At 43.2% G+C, this 16,996-nt stretch overlaps 1 protein-coding gene across 1 annotated transcript in view; it reads left to right on the plus strand.

Moving 5' to 3' along the window:
* Positions 1-3,131: 3,131 nt before the first annotated feature.
* The window catches only part of LOC148347858 (G protein-activated inward rectifier potassium channel 1-like), a 32,184-nt gene continuing 18,319 nt past the window's right edge, over positions 3,132-16,996 (plus strand). Inside the window, exon 1 of the mRNA XM_088323363.1 lies at positions 3,132-3,930. Coding sequence (XP_088179489.1) covers positions 3,259-3,930 — 672 coding nt within the window. The 5' untranslated portion in view covers positions 3,132-3,258. The remainder of the gene's footprint in view (positions 3,931-16,996) is intronic.

The raw sequence follows: 16,996 nt of genomic DNA on the forward strand, positions 1-16,996 counted from the left end.
GCCTTTTTCGGGTGTCAGAACTGCAATCTCCGGAGTAACGCAGTCACTTTTGAAATGAAGTAACTAGTAACTGTAACTAAACAGGACCGGCTACCAGTTCAGGGTACCCTGCAACCTTTATGAGGATAAACGCCTGTTTTTAATTTTGGGAAAGCTCTTTGTGCTAAAGTGCGCACTGGAGCTTGTAATTAGCATTTAGCTGGAACTTAAGTAGATAATTACCAATAAACGCTGTTAACTCTGAGAGTTTATATCGAATGAACTGCAGCAAGGGTTGGAAAACTACGGCCGGGGGGCCCGGCAGGCTTTTGGATCCGGCCCACCAAACAAAAACAAAAAAATGAGAATATATATAATCGTACCGCTACTCGGACTTTATCAGGCACCTGATATATAATTTTGCTTTCATTCTGAAAAGAAAAAAAACACTGTAAAAGTACTACAAAAATACTACTACTATTTTACTAAAATACACAACAGAAATTACACAAAATTACTACTATTTTGTAAATACTTCACAAACAGAAATACCACTTAAGTAGTACGAGAAAACAAAAATTCTACTTCAGAAAAATGATGACTGAAATACTCCAAAACTATCACTACAGAAATATTACGACAGAAATACTGCAAAAATACAACTACAGTAATACTACAAAAGAAATAATACACAATTATTACAAAACTAAAATATCAATTTTAATTCTTAAAAACATGGACCTAACATATTACTTCAGTTTCAGTCTGAAAAGAAAAAAAACACTGAAAAAGTACTACAAAAATACTATTACTATATGACTAAAATACACAACAAAAATTCCACAAAATTACTACTATTTTGTAAATACTTCACAAACAGAAATACCACTTAAGTAGTACGAGAAAACAAAAATTCTACTTCAGAAAAATGATGACTGAAATACTCCAAAACTATCACTACAGAAATATTACGACAGAAATACTGCAAAAATACAACTACAGTAATACTACAAAAGAAATAATACACAATTATTACAAAACTAAAATATCAATTTTAATTCTTAAAAACATGGACCTAACATATTACTTCAGTTTCAGTCTGAAAAGAAAAAAAACACTGAAAAAGTACTACAAAAATACTATTACTATATGACTAAAATACACAACAAAAATTCCACAAAATTACTACTATTTTGTAAATACTTCACAAACAGAAATACCACTTAAGTAATACGAGAAAACAAAAATACTACTTCAGAAAAATGATGACTGAAATACTCCAAAACTATCACTACAGAAATATTACGACAGAAATACTGCAAAAATACAACTACAGTCATACTACAAATACTACAATAGAAATAATACACAATTATTACAAAACTAAAATCTTAATTTTAATTCTTAAAAACATGGACCTAATATATTACTTCAGTTTCATTCTGAAAAGAAAAAAACTTTGTAAAAGTACTACAAAAATACTACTACAATAATGCTATAATACAAAAAATATCGAAAATACTACAATAACTAGCAAAAATACAACTACAGTAATTAAAAAAAAATTCTAAAAACATACTAGTCATCCAAAAGTGATAAGAAAGTAATCAAGTGAAAGTAACCCTACCCAACCCTGAGAATAATAACTGCTAAGAGTTCATTTTTCATTGATTCTAATCAGGGTTCGTATGGGTGCTTGAAATCCTGGAAAAATTTGGTCGTTTAATGTGTTTTCACAGATTGAAAATGGCTTGAATTTGGGACAAAGTGCTTGTAAACGCTTGAAATTGTTGCCATGTTTCCCGGTAGTCTGACTTAATAGACCACGCATTGAAAAAATATGTGAATTTGTTGCTGTATTATGCATCATGTATGGACATTTATTTTGGGTTATGCAAAAATGAAGGTAGCGTTTCCAACTGGTATCTTGCAACTACTCCTAGAAGAATGAAATGTCTCAAAACTCACTCATGTAAATGTAACGGGGTAAATGTAACTCTTTACGCCCAAAACTATGACCTCAGCTCCAAACTATAGAATTAGTGATAGGTGATCCTCCATCTTGCTAATTCTATGTATCGATGCTTAAAGGGGCCATTCAGCTGATTAGAAATACACACTTTTGAGCAAGTACGTTTAAGCCTACTTTACAGCAGTGCATGGATTTCATTCATCAGTTAATGTAAGAAAACTAAATTTGTCATATCTCTCTGCCGGGGACTACCAAATTAGAATCTGTCCCAAATAAATATAATCTAAATCAATTGGTATATTGTAATAGAAGTACTTCCTTCCATTTTCATTTTGTTTCTGTGGCATTTGATGTTCGTTTTGCCGGAGTTCAAAGAGATCAAAGCCAGGAGAGAAAGCTTACCACGTGTTGTGAGTCATCATTTTATTCATATTTAGTTTCTTTTGTCTTTTATTTGCATATTTGGTATTGGAGTCATGCAAAAGAAACAGAAAGTAATCCAGTAAAAGTAATCCTACCCAACCCTGATAATAATAACTGCTAAGAGTTCATTTTGCATTGATTCTAATCAGGGTTCGTATGGGTGCTTGAAATCCTAGAAAAAGTTGGTCGTTTAATGTGTTTTCACGGATTGAAAATGGCTTGAATTTGGGACAAAGTGCTTGTAAACGCTTGAAATTGTTGCCATGTTTCCCGGTAGTCTGTCTTAATAGACCACGCATTGAATGAATATGTGTATTTGTTGATGTATTGTGCATCATGTACGGACATTTATTTTTGGTTATGCAAAAATGAAGGTAGTGTTTCCAACTGGTATATTGTAATAGAAGAACTTCCTTCCATTTTTATTTTGTTTCTGTGGCATTTTATGTTCGTTTTGCCGGAGATCAAAGAGATCAAAGCCAGGAGAGAAAGCTTACCACGTGTTTTGAGTCATCAGTTTCTTTTGTTTTTTATTAGCATATTTGGTATTGGGAGTAATCCAAAAGTCATTGACAGTAATCAAGTAACCCTACCCAACCCTGCACGTATATGTGTGCAAGTTTATGCATTCAGGAATGAAAGCAATGGGTAGAGGTGTCCAAGGTCGCCCCCCCCGCCCCAAATCATGTCCCGCCCCTGGTCAAAAGGGACAAGCTTGCGCCCCAGTGCGCAGAATCCTCGCGCGCCTCTCGAAGGCAAGACCTCCAGCGCGCATCGGCGCCTCTGCACCGCACAGGATGCGCACTGCAGGGGGGTGGGCGAGCGGACGTCGGGGGGCGCAGGGTCCCCAACTTCTCAGCGCCTAGAAGAAGAAAAAACAAACCATGGCTGCCCTCCGCAGGAAACTGGGCGAGGACTACCAGGTGGTGACCACCAACCGGGGCATGACTTTCTGCGCCCCGGTTAAGCGAAAGCGGCAACGCTTCGTGGAGAAGAACGGCCGCTGCAACGTGCAGCACGGCAACCTGGGTGGAGAAACCAGCCGCTACATCTCGGATCTCTTCACCACCCTGGTGGACCTCAAATGGCGCTGGAACCTTCTCATCTTCATCCTGACCTACACGGTGGCATGGTTGGTGATGGCTTCCATGTGGTGGCTCATCGCCTACATCCGAGGGGACCTGAGCGGCCCCGGGGGCCACGACGCCTCCTACACGCCGTGCGTCGCCAACGTGTATAACTTTCCCTCCGCTTTTCTCTTCTTCATCGAGACGGAAGCCACCATCGGTTACGGGTACCGTTACATCACGGAGAAATGCCCCGAGGGGATCATCCTCTTCCTCTTCCAGTCGCTTCTGGGATCCATCGTGGATGCTTTTCTCATCGGGTGTATGTTTATCAAGATGTCGCAGCCCAAGAAGAGAGCGGAGACGCTCATGTTCAGCCAGGACGCCGTCATCTCGCAACGGGACGGGAAATTGTGCCTCATGTTCCGGGTGGGGAACCTGAGGAACAGCCACATGGTTTCTGCGCAGATCCGGTGCAAGCTCATCAAGGTAAAGTCAAGTTGCGCCACTTTAGGGGGTGTCCGACTCATTTGAACTCGGGGGGGGCACACCATAGAACAAATATTCTGTCGGGGGGCCGGACGAGTAGATGAAAGAGAAAGAAAAAGAGGGATAACGAAATAAGAGAAAGGGAAAAGGAGAGAGGGCGGGACAAAGAAAGAAAAAAAGAGAGAAGGAGAGAGCGTGAGAAACAAAAGATAAAAAGTCATGAGAGAGGCGGAAAAGAAAGGGAGAGGAAGAAAGAAATCCAAAGAGAAATAGAAAGACAGAAGGAGAGAAAAGAGAAAAGAAAGCGCAAAGGCTAGGAAGAGAGAAAGAGAAAAGAGAAAAAATGAAAAAAGGAAGTTAGAGCAAAAGAAGTTAAAAAGACACAGAGACGAGAAAGAGACAGGGAAAAAGAAAAGAGGGTGGGACAAAGAAAGAAAAAGAGAGAGAAGGAGAGAGCGTGAGAAACAAAAGAGATAAAAAGTCGTGAGAGAGGGGGAAAAGAAAGGGAGAGGAAGAAAGAAATCCAAAGAGAAATAGAAAGACAGAAGGAGAGAAAAGAGAAAAGAAAGCGCGAAGGGTAGGAAGAGAGAAAAAGAAAGGAGAAAAAAGGAAAAAAGGAAGTTAGAGCAAAAGAAGTTAAAAAGACACAGAGAAAGAGAAAGAGACAGGGAAAAAGAAAAGAGGGAGAGACAAAGAAAGAAAAAGAGAGAGGGAGAGAGCGTGAGAAACAAAAGATAAAAAGTCATGAGAGAGGCGGAAAAGAAAGGGAGAGGAAGAAAGAAATCCAAAGAGAAATAGAAAGACAGAAGGAGAGAAAAGAAAGCGCGAAGGGTATGAAGAGAGAAAGAGGAAAGAGAGAAAAGGAAAAAAGGAAGTTAGAGCAAAAAAGGTTAAAAGATACAGAGACGAGAAAGAGACAGGGAAAAGGAGAGAGGGCGGGACAAAGAAAGAAAAAAAGAGAGAAGGAGAGAGCGTGAGAAACAAAAGATAAAAAGTCATGAGAGAGGCGGAAAAGAAAGGGAGAGGAAGAAAGAAATCCAAAGAGAAATAGAAAGACAGAAGGAGAGAAAAGAGAAAAGAAAGCGCAAAGGGTAGGAAGAGAGAAAAAGAAAAGAGAGAAAAGGAAAAAAGGAAGTTAGAGCAAAAGAGGTTAAAAGACACAGAGACGAGAAAGAGACAGGGAAAAGGAGAGAGGATGGGACAAAAAAGAAAAAGAGAGAGAAGGAGAGAGCGTGAGAAACAAAAGAGATAAAAAGTCGTGAGAGAGGGGGAAAAGAAAGAAATCCAAAGAGAAATAGAAAGACAGGAGGAGAGAAAAGAGAAAAGAAAGCGCAAAGGGTAGGAAGAGAGAAAGAGAAAAGAGAGAAAAGGAAAAAAGGAAGTTAGAGCAAAAGAAGTTAAAAGACACAGAGACGAGAAAGAGACAGGGAAAAAGAAAAGAGGGCGGGACAAAGAAAGAAAAAGAGAGAGAAGGAGAGAGCGTGAGAAACAAAAGAGATAAAAAGTTGTGAGAGGGGGAAAAGAAAGAGAGAGGAAGAAAGAAACCCAAAGAGAAATAGACAGAGAAAGAGAGGAGAGAAAAGAGAAAGGGGGAAAGTGAGAAGGGGAAAGCAAGAGAGGGAGAGAGAGAAAGAAATAAGAGAAAGAGAGGGAGTGGGACAAAGAAAGAGAAAAAGGGAGAAAGAGAGAAAGAAAAAAAGAGCGAGAAAGAACAGGAGAAACAAAAGAGATCAAAAGAGAACTAGTGAGAGAAAGGCAAAGAAAGAAGAAGAAAGAAAAAATCCAAAGAGAAATAGACAGAGAAAGAGAGGAGAGAAAAGAGAAGGGGGGAAAGTGAGAAGGGGAAAGCAAGAGAGAGAGAGAGAAAGAAATAAGAGAAAGAGAGGGAGTGGGACAAATAAAAATAGAAAGGGAGAAAGAGAGAGAAAAAAAGAGCTAAAAAGAACAGGAGAAACAAAAGAGATCTAAAGAGAACTAGTGGGAGAGAGAGAGGCAAAGAAAGAAGAAGAAAGAAAGAAATCCAAAGAGAAAGAGAGGAGAGAAAAGAGAAGGGGGAAAAGTGAGAAGGAGAAAGCAAGAGAGAGAGAAAAAAAGAAAGAAAAGGAAAAAATGAAAGACACCAAAAGACAGTAAAAAGACAGAGAGAGAAAGAGACTGGTCAGGGTCAAAAAACAGGTCGTAACCGGAAACACGGGGAAATCAGGAACGGACATTGTGGAAAACGGGTGCAAAAAGCGGGACAAAAGCAGCAATATAACTCCCTTTTTCCTGAAACGACTCCTGATAGTTTACGGGCCCTTTCTACGGTCTCGGATTGGATTTCCATTCGTCTCCAGAATTGAATTGTGACCCCTGGGGGCCCGAGTGATTAACACGGCGCGTTATGTTATTAAAACGGGAACAGTCGATAAGAAAGTTGCGCATTTCCATGAATTTTTTATATGCTTACTTAAGAGTTATGGGTGAACTTGAGTCGGGGACACTGGTTTTGGAACGGGAATTTCAGTTGAATACGTAACAGAAGCCTTAGTTTTACTGTAGTTTGTCAGGAACCAGAACAGGATCAGGACCCAAACGCGTGACGCTCTCACACAAGCCTTTTATTTTACTTGAAATGGGGAGTCATGCATGTTAGGCAGCAGTCTGGCATGGACTAATAGGAAGCCAGAGGCTGACGAGATCGATACCGGACAGGACGGGACAGACAGGATCGACATAAAAACAGGATATCGAAATATACAGGACAAACTGGACGGGAGCGAAACAGGAAACCGATAGTAAACAGGACGAAATAAACGGGAACGATACCGGACAGGAAATACGTACAGGAAACAGGACTGAGTCAAAACCCACTTCTTGCAGGGCAGAGGTTCGTTGACGGACTGACAAAGGAAGAGTGAGAGCACTGAGCTTAGACAGGACCCAAACGCGTGACGTTCTCACACAAGCCTTTTATTTGACTTGAAATGGGGAGTCATGCACGTTAAGCAGCAGTCTGGCATGGACTAATAGGAAGCCAGAGGCCGACGAGATCGATACCGGACAGGACGGGACAGACAGGATCGACATCAAAACAGGATATCGAAATATACAGGACAAACTGGACGGGAGCGAAACAGGAAACCGATAGTAAACAGGACGAAATAAACGGGATCGATACCGGACAGGACGGGACAGACAGGATCGACATCAAAACAGGATATCGAAATATACAGGACAAACTGGACGGGAGCGAAACAGGAAACCGATATTAAACAGGACGAAATATACGGGATCGATACTGGACAGGACGGGACAGACAGGATCGACATAAAAACAGGATATCGAAATATACAGGACAAACTGGACGGGAGCGAAACAGGAAACCGATAGTAAACAGGACGAAATAAACGGGAACGATACCGGACAGGAAATACGTACAGGAAACAGGACTGAGTCAAAACCCACTTCTTGCAGGGCAGAGGTTCGTTGACGGACTGACAAAGGAAGAGTGAGAGCACTGAGCTTAGACAGGACCCAAACACGTGACGTTCTCACACAAGCCTTTTATTTGACTTGAAATGGGGAGTCATGCACGTTAAGCAGCAGTCTGGCATGGACTAATAGGAAGCCAGAGGCCGACGAGATCGATACCGGACAGGACGGGACAGACAGGATCGACATCAAAACAGGATATCGAAATATACAGGACAAACTGGACGGGAGCGAAACAGGAAACCGATAGTAAACAGGACGAAATAAACGGGATCGATATCGGACAGGACGGGACAGACAGGATCGACATCAAAACAGGATATCGAAATATACAGGACAAACTGGACGGGAGCGAAACAGGAAACCGATAGTAAAAAGGACGAAATAAACGGGATCGATACCGGACAGGACGGGACAGACAGGATCGACATCAAAACAGGATATCGAAATATACAGGACAAACTGGACGGGAGCAAAACAGGAAACCGATATTGAACAGGACGAAATAAACGGGATCGATACCGGACAGGACGGGACAGACAGGATCGACATCAAAACAGGATATCGAAATATACAGGACAAACTGGACAGGAGCGAAACAGGAAACCGATATTGAACAGGACTAAATAAACGGGATCGATACCGGACAGGACGGGACAGACAGGATCGACATCAAAACAGGATATCGAAATATACAGGACAAACTGGACGGGAGCGAAACAGGAAACCGATAGTAAACAGGACGAAATAAACGGGATCGATACTGGACAGGACGGGACAGACAGGATTGACATCAAAACAGGATATCGAAATATACAGGACAAACTGGACGGGAGCGAAACAGGAAACCGATATTGAACAGGACGAAATAAACGGGATCGATACCGGACAGGACGGGACAGACAGGATCGACATCAAAACAGGATATGGAAATATACAGGACAAACTGGACGGGAGCGAAACAGGAAACCGATAGTAAACAGGACGAAATAAACGGGATCGATATCGGACAGGACGGGACAGACAGGATCGACATCAAAACAGGATATCGAAATATACAGGACAAACTGGACGGGAGCGAAACAGGAAACCGATAGTAAACAGGACGAAATAAACGGGATCGATATCGGACAGGACGGGACAGACAGGATCGACATCAAAACAGGATATGGAAATATACAGGACAAACTGGACGGGAGCGAAACAGGAAACCGATAGTAAAAAGGACGAAATAAACGGGATCGATACCGGACAGGACGGGACAGACAGGATCGACATCAAAACAGGATATCGAAATATACAGGACAAACTGGACGGGAGCGAAACAGGAAACCGATAGTAAACAGGACGAAATAAACGGGATCGATATCGGACAGGACGGGACAGACAGGATCGACATCAAAACAGGATATCGAAATATACAGGACAAACTGGACGGGAGCGAAACAGGAAACCGATAGTAAAAAGGACGAAATAAACGGGATCGATACCGGACAGGACGGGACAGACAGGATCGACATCAAAACAGGATATCGAAATATACAGGACAAACTGGACGGGAGCAAAACAGGAAACCGATATTGAACAGGACGAAATAAACGGGATCGATACCGGACAGGACGGGACAGACAGGATCGACATCAAAACAGGATATCGAAATATACAGGACAAACTGGACAGGAGCGAAACAGGAAACCGATATTGAACAGGACTAAATAAACGGGATCGATACCGGACAGGACGGGACAGACAGGATCGACATCAAAACAGGATATCGAAATATACAGGACAAACTGGACGGGAGCGAAACAGGAAACCGATAGTAAACAGGACGAAATAAACGGGATCGATACTGGACAGGACGGGACAGACAGGATTGACATCAAAACAGGATATCGAAATATACAGGACAAACTGGACGGGAGCGAAACAGGAAACCGATATTGAACAGGACGAAATAAACGGGATCGATACCGGACAGGACGGGACAGACAGGATCGACATCAAAACAGGATATGGAAATATACAGGACAAACTGGACGGGAGCGAAACAGGAAACCGATAGTAAACAGGACGAAATAAACGGGATCGATATCGGACAGGACGGGACAGACAGGATCGACATCAAAACAGGATATCGAAATATACAGGACAAACTGGACGGGAGCGAAACAGGAAACCGATAGTAAACAGGACGAAATAAACGGGATCGATATCGGACAGGACGGGACAGACAGGATCGACATCAAAACAGGATATCGAAATATACAGGACAAACTGGACGGGAGCGAAACAGGAAACCGATAGTAAAAAGGACGAAATAAACGGGATCGATACCGGACAGGACGGGACAGACAGGATCGACATCAAAACAGGATATCGAAATATACAGGACAAACTGGACGGGAGCAAAACAGGAAACCGATATTGAACAGGACGAAATAAACGGGATCGATACCGGACAGGACGGGACAGACAGGATCGACATCAAAACAGGATATCGAAATATACAGGACAAACTGGACAGGAGCGAAACAGGAAACCGATATTGAACAGGACTAAATAAACGGGATCGATACCGGACAGGACGGGACAGACAGGATCGACATCAAAACAGGATATCGAAATATACAGGACAAACTGGACGGGAGCGAAACAGGAAACCGATAGTAAACAGGACGAAATAAACGGGATCGATACTGGACAGGACGGGACAGACAGGATTGACATCAAAACAGGATATCGAAATATACAGGACAAACTGGACGGGAGCGAAACAGGAAACCGATATTGAACAGGACGAAATAAACGGGATCGATACCGGACAGGACGGGACAGACAGGATCGACATCAAAACAGGATATGGAAATATACAGGACAAACTGGACGGGAGCGAAACAGGAAACCGATAGTAAACAGGACGAAATAAACGGGATCGATATCGGACAGGACGGGACAGACAGGATCGACATCAAAACAGGATATCGAAATATACAGGACAAACTGGACGGGAGCGAAACAGGAAACCGATAGTAAACAGGACGAAATAAACGGGATCGATATCGGACAGGACGGGACAGACAGGATCGACATCAAAACAGGATATGGAAATATACAGGACAAACTGGACGGGAGCGAAACAGGAAACCGATAGTAAAAAGGACGAAATAAACGGGATCGATACCGGACAGGACGGGACAGACAGGATCGACATCAAAACAGGATATCGAAATATACAGGACAAACTGGACGGGAGCAAAACAGGAAACCGATATTGAACAGGACGAAATAAACGGGATCGATACCGGACAGGACGGGACAGACAGGATCGACATCAAAACAGGATATCGAAATATACAGGACAAACTGGACAGGAGCGAAACAGGAAACCGATATTGAACAGGACTAAATAAACGGGATCGATACCGGACAGGACGGGACAGACAGGATCGACATCAAAACAGGATATCGAAATATACAGGACAAACTGGACGGGAGCGAAACAGGAAACCGATAGTAAACAGGACGAAATAAACGGGATCGATACTGGACAGGACGGGACAGACAGGATTGACATCAAAACAGGATATCGAAATATACAGGACAAACTGGACGGGAGCGAAACAGGAAACCGATATTGAACAGGACGAAATAAACGGGATCGATACCGGACAGGACGGGACAGACAGGATCGACATCAAAACAGGATATGGAAATATACAGGACAAACTGGACGGGAGCGAAACAGGAAACCGATAGTAAACAGGACGAAATAAACGGGATCGATATCGGACAGGACGGGACAGACAGGATCGACATCAAAACAGGATATCGAAATATACAGGACAAACTGGACGGGAGCGAAACAGGAAACCGATAGTAAACAGGACGAAATAAACGGGATCGATATCGGACAGGACGGGACAGACAGGATCGACATCAAAACAGGATATCGAAATATACAGGACAAACTGGACGGGAGCGAAACAGGAAACCGATAGTAAAAAGGACGAAATAAACGGGATCGATACCGGACAGGACGGGACAGACAGGATCGACATCAAAACAGGATATCGAAATATACAGGACAAACTGGACGGGAGCAAAACAGGAAACCGATATTGAACAGGACGAAATAAACGGGATCGATACCGGACAGGACGGGACAGACAGGATCGACATCAAAACAGGATATCGAAATATACAGGACAAACTGGACAGGAGCGAAACAGGAAACCGATATTGAACAGGACTAAATAAACGGGATCGATACCGGACAGGACGGGACAGACAGGATCGACATCAAAACAGGATATCGAAATATACAGGACAAACTGGACGGGAGCGAAACAGGAAACCGATAGTAAACAGGACGAAATAAACGGGATCGATACTGGACAGGACGGGACAGACAGGATTGACATCAAAACAGGATATCGAAATATACAGGACAAACTGGACGGGAGCGAAACAGGAAACCGATATTGAACAGGACGAAATAAACGGGATCGATACCGGACAGGACGGGACAGACAGGATCGACATCAAAACAGGATATGGAAATATACAGGACAAACTGGACGGGAGCGAAACAGGAAACCGATAGTAAACAGGACGAAATAAACGGGATCGATACCGGACAGGACGGGACAGACAGGATCACATCAAAACAGGATATCGAAACATACAGGACGAACTGGACGGGAGCGAAACAGGAAACCGATATTAAACAGGACGAAATAAACGGGAACAATACCGGACAGGAAATACGTACAAGAAACAGGACTGAGTCAAAACCCACGTCTTGCAGGGCAGAGGTTTGTTGACAGACTGACAAAGGAAGAGTGAGAGCACTGAGCTTAAACAGACGGAAAGCCAATATGTCAACAGGCTGCGGCTGGCACGACACGACAGTTTAATACGTAACAGAAGCCTTAGTTTTACTGTAGTTTGATTTTGTCGGGAACCAGAACAGGATCAGGACCCAAACGCAATACTAAATGATATACTAAATAATTATAGCTATGTATAATATTATACAGTAGTGCAAAGAGTGCAAGAGGAGCAGCTGGACAGATGTGCAAAATGGACAGTCAGGTAAACAAGTCACTCTACAATAACAATGGAGTACGGTAGTGCAGAGGAGAACAGATCTGGGGGTCGACGCTGGACAGGACGGGACAGACGGGGTTCATATCGAAAAAGGATATCGAGATTGAACAGGGCAAACTAGACGGGAACGAAAACTGGAGAGAATAATAAACAGGACAAAAATAGACGGGAACGATACCGGGCAGGAAACGCAGGCAGGAAACCGGACAGAGTCAAACCCCACGTCTTGCGGGGCTGATGTTTGTTGACGGACTGACAACAGGGGATTGACCGGACTAGTTTTAAATAGGGACTGGGAGCCAATCAGAGTCAAAGGAGCAGGCACAGGTGATTCAAATTAGCAATAATGACAAAAAACTTATTTTGGTGGTGATTTGGGTTAAAAAAGTAAGAAAATAAATCTTTCAGAGTCAACAATAAAAGAGTTAAAATAAAGAGTCTGTGTCATTCCGTAGCACTCATCGCACAACCTCGACAAGCCTAAAAACCTCATACAAGCTAACTTTATGAATTTGTCTCTTAAAGGCACATCATATTTAAGAGCAGTGAGATCCACTCAGTTGGCAAGAACATTAAAGACAGCAAACAAGTCAAAACAGAGAAGACGTCCTACAAGCGGTAACATTATCAAACTGTCTCCCAAAGGCACATCATGTTTAAGAGCAGGAAAATACACTCGATAGTGAAGAGAGAGAGGTGCGATAGGAGGGTAATCAGCATATATGACACCAGGTGACGGTTGGAAATTAGAGCCAGGTAGTATTACTTTAGATTTATTTTTGTAGTATTTTTGTTGATTCTCATTGTTGTTGAACTGAACTGAAGCAATAAACTGTGAGTAACGTTACGCGATTGGGTTCTCATCCCTGTTTCCTGTCCTGGTTTGTGACAGTAAAACAGAAAAACACACATATTTTTACATTTGAAACTCTGATAATGTATTCATAGGTTATAACTATAAGGGCGTGGCCTGGGAATGGCTGGCAACCAGTTCAGGGTGTCCCCTGCCCACTGCCTGTAGATAGCTGGGATGGGCTCCAGCATCCCTCGTGACCCTACTGAAGATAAGCGGTGCGGATAATGAATGGATGGATAACTATAAGGCAGGGGTGTCAAACTCATTTTAACTCGGGGGCCACGTGATAGAACAAATGTTCTCTCAGGGGCCGGACTAGTGGTTAAGAGCGAAACAAAAAGAGAGAGAAAGAAATAAGAGAAAGAGAGGGAGAGAAAAAGAGAGAGAGAGTGGGACAAAGAAAGATAGAAAGGGAGAAAGAGAGAGAGAGAAAAAAAGAGTGAGAAAGAGCAGGAGAAACAAGAGATCAAAAGAGAACTAGTGAGAGAGAGAGGAAAAGAAAGAAGAAGAAAAAAAGAAATCCAAAGAGAAATAGACAGAGAAAGAGAGGAGAGAAAAGAGAAGGGGGGAAAGTGAGAAGGGGAAAGCAAGAGAGAGAGAGAGAGAGAAAGAAATAAGAGAAAGAGAGGGAGTGGGACAAAGAAAGATAGAAAGGGAGAAAGAGAGAGAGAAAATAGAGCGAGAAAGAACAGGAGAAACAAAAGAGATCAAAAGAGAACTAGTGAGAGAGAGAGGCAAAGAAAGAAGAAGAAAGAAATCCAAAGAGAAATAGAAAGAGAAAGAGAGGAGAGAAATGAGAAGGGTGAAAAGTGAGAAGGGGAAAGCAAGATAGAGAGAGAAAGAAAGAAAACACCTAAAGGAAAAAAGAAAGACACCGAAAGAAGGTAAAAAGACAGAGAGAGAATGAGACAAAGAGAAACAAAGATAAAAAAGAGAGACACAGAGAGTGAAAGAGAGAGAGTCAGAGAGTAAGAGAAAAAAGGAAAAGAGAGAGAGAGAGAGCGAAAGAGATACAAGTACTGGCTTGGTCAATTGAATACATTTCAACCTGCAGCTTGTTTATCTCTTGCGCCTCTCTGAACGTTGTCTCATGGGCCAGATCCAATCCCTTAGGGCACGGGTGTCAAACAGGCAGCCCGCGGGCCAGATCAGGCCCGCTAAGGGATTGAATCCGGCCCGCAGGAAAACAACCAGAGAAGTGCAAGAGAAAAACAAGCTGCAGGTTGAAATAGGTCAACTTGATGTTGCCAAAGCCAGGTGCCTTGAACAAAGACACTGTACTTGTATTTCTCTCTCTGTGTCTCTCTGTCTCTCTCTCTTTCTCTCTCTCTCTCTCTGTCTCCTTCACTCTGTGTCTCTCTTTTTCTCTTCCTAGGTTGCTCTTTGTTTCTTTGTCTCTCTCTGTCCTTTTCTCCCACTCTGTCTCTTTCACTATCGGTGTCTCTCTTTTTCTCTTTTCTCTTTCTCTCTTCATACCCTTCGCGCTTGGTTTTCTCTTTTCTCTCCTTCTGTCTTTCTATTTTTCTTTGGATTTTTTTTCTTCCTCTCCCTTTCTTTCCCCTCTCTCATGACTTTTTATCTCTTTTGTTTCTCCCTCTCTCTCTTTCTCTGTACTGCCCGCCCTCTTTCCTTTTCCCTCCTTCTTCCTCTTTTTTCTTTCTCTCTCTTTTTCTTTCTCTTGAATCTACTGGTCCGGCCCCCGACAGAATGTTTGTTCTATCGTGTGGCCCCTGACTTAAAATGAGTTTGACACCCCTGCCTTAGGGGGCCTGATCCGGCCCGCGGGCCGCCTGTTTTTACACCCCTACTATAAGGGGAGCACTCGGCTGAGCTTAACAGGTACGGAGAGATGAACTAGCCATGCTAACAGCATGCTAACGTGAAAAAAATGAAACCAGCTTCAATTCCTTCTTCACGGTTGAACTAGATGAGGGTCATTGCATGGCGCCCTCCCCCAGTCAGCAAAAAAAGCTCTCAACGGGCATTAATTCCAAGTTCAGCCAGGCTCTAAAAGTGCCCGGCTGAGATGGATGGCCCCTCAGGGGACAATGCAAGTGGGGGGGCTCTATATACCTTAATTAAAACCGTAATTGAGTCAATTCTCGCACTCGGGGGAGCGTGTTGCCAGTAGCGTTTTGCTACCCTTCACAGGCACCGTTTGGGATGAAAACTCTCTCGGTGTACCGTCTTTCTTTGTAAATATGTGTAACCATGTACGATATATATTTGCAACTGTATTTTTTTGTAATGTATTTATTTTGGACACTTATTCTGATAAGTCTTGCACTGACCAATTCAAAAGAAGGGGCGTAACAGACGCGGGGGATGACGGGAAGTGGGGACCGGTAAAGGTGAGTGTTTGTGGACACGACAGACAATAGTGGATATGTATTTTTCCCACCCTTACCTTTGGAAATATACACTTTTTTTCCTTGGATTACTTTTAACGGGATCCGGACTCTGCAGGTTTGCAACCAATGTTAAGTACCGGTATCATTTTCGGTTTGATTGCCGGCTGTGGTTTTTGAACTGCGTACTTTATGTTCAGTTAAAATCGCGGGACTCAAAGTAGGGCTTGGGTTAATTTTGTGATTATGTTACATGTTTTAAAGTGGGCGCGTGCGGCTTATATGCAGGTGCGGCTTGTGTACAAAAGCGGCAATCCTCTTAAAATGTGGTGGGTGCGGCTTATAATCAGGTACGCTCTATAGTCCGGAATTTACTGTATATAGCCCTTTATTTACAAAAATGTCTCAAAGGACTGCACAGGATTACAATGACACCATCCCCTGATCTAAAACCTACATGCGGGCAAGGAACAACTCAAAACCTCAGCGTGAGGAAAAAGAGAAACCTTGAGAAGGGACTTCACAAGTGCTAATCCCCCTTCCAGGATGAATCACAGTTAGCATTACTTGTCATTACTTTGTCATCAAAGCGGCGCTGCCACGAGCCCTATTGTTTTATTGTCTGCTCCTATCTTCGGTGTTTTTTCTTCCCGTTTTGACAACTACACTATGGATTACTTCTATCCTATGCGACATGGGTTTTAGCGCACAAAAATGCGTGTATTCAAGGAATCAACTCCTTGCCCTGAAGAATTCTCATGCCGGCGTGATGAAGGGGCCTATCGTGGAAGAAGAGCTAGCGAAGCGGCTAGCGGCGTTATAATGAAATGAAATTATCTGCATTTATACAGCGCTTTTCAAGTCAATGACTTCCCAAAGCGCTTTACAATGTGCTCCACATTTCTCAATAGCGGCCTTGCAGCCATGTAAGGCGCTAGCCTGCTTATTGGGGGAATTAGGGTTCAGTGTCTTACCCAAGGACACTTCGACATGTAACACGGACGAGCGGGGATTCGAACTGGGATCCCTTGATCCCAAGACGAGTGCTCTACCTCCTGAGCTACTGCTGCCCCGTATAAGTCTTCGGTACCATCCGTAATCATGGTAAATGCGAACTCACGACCAAATAAGATCATCGAGTGCTGGTGGAAAACATCGAAGCGCACAGGGAGCGCAGGTGCTGTGTTTTGTGGAAACGTGGCTCACGTTTAGCATTCCAGACGCTAACGTGTAGCCACCCGGATCTAGCCGGCTTCAGCGCCACTATACAGAGACA

The sequence above is a fragment of the Urocampus carinirostris genome, chromosome 19, assembly GCF_059441175.1.
Source record: "Urocampus carinirostris isolate Australia breed hairy pipefish chromosome 19, RoL_Ucar_1.0, whole genome shotgun sequence".
Lineage (NCBI taxonomy): Eukaryota > Metazoa > Chordata > Actinopteri > Syngnathiformes > Syngnathidae > Urocampus > Urocampus carinirostris.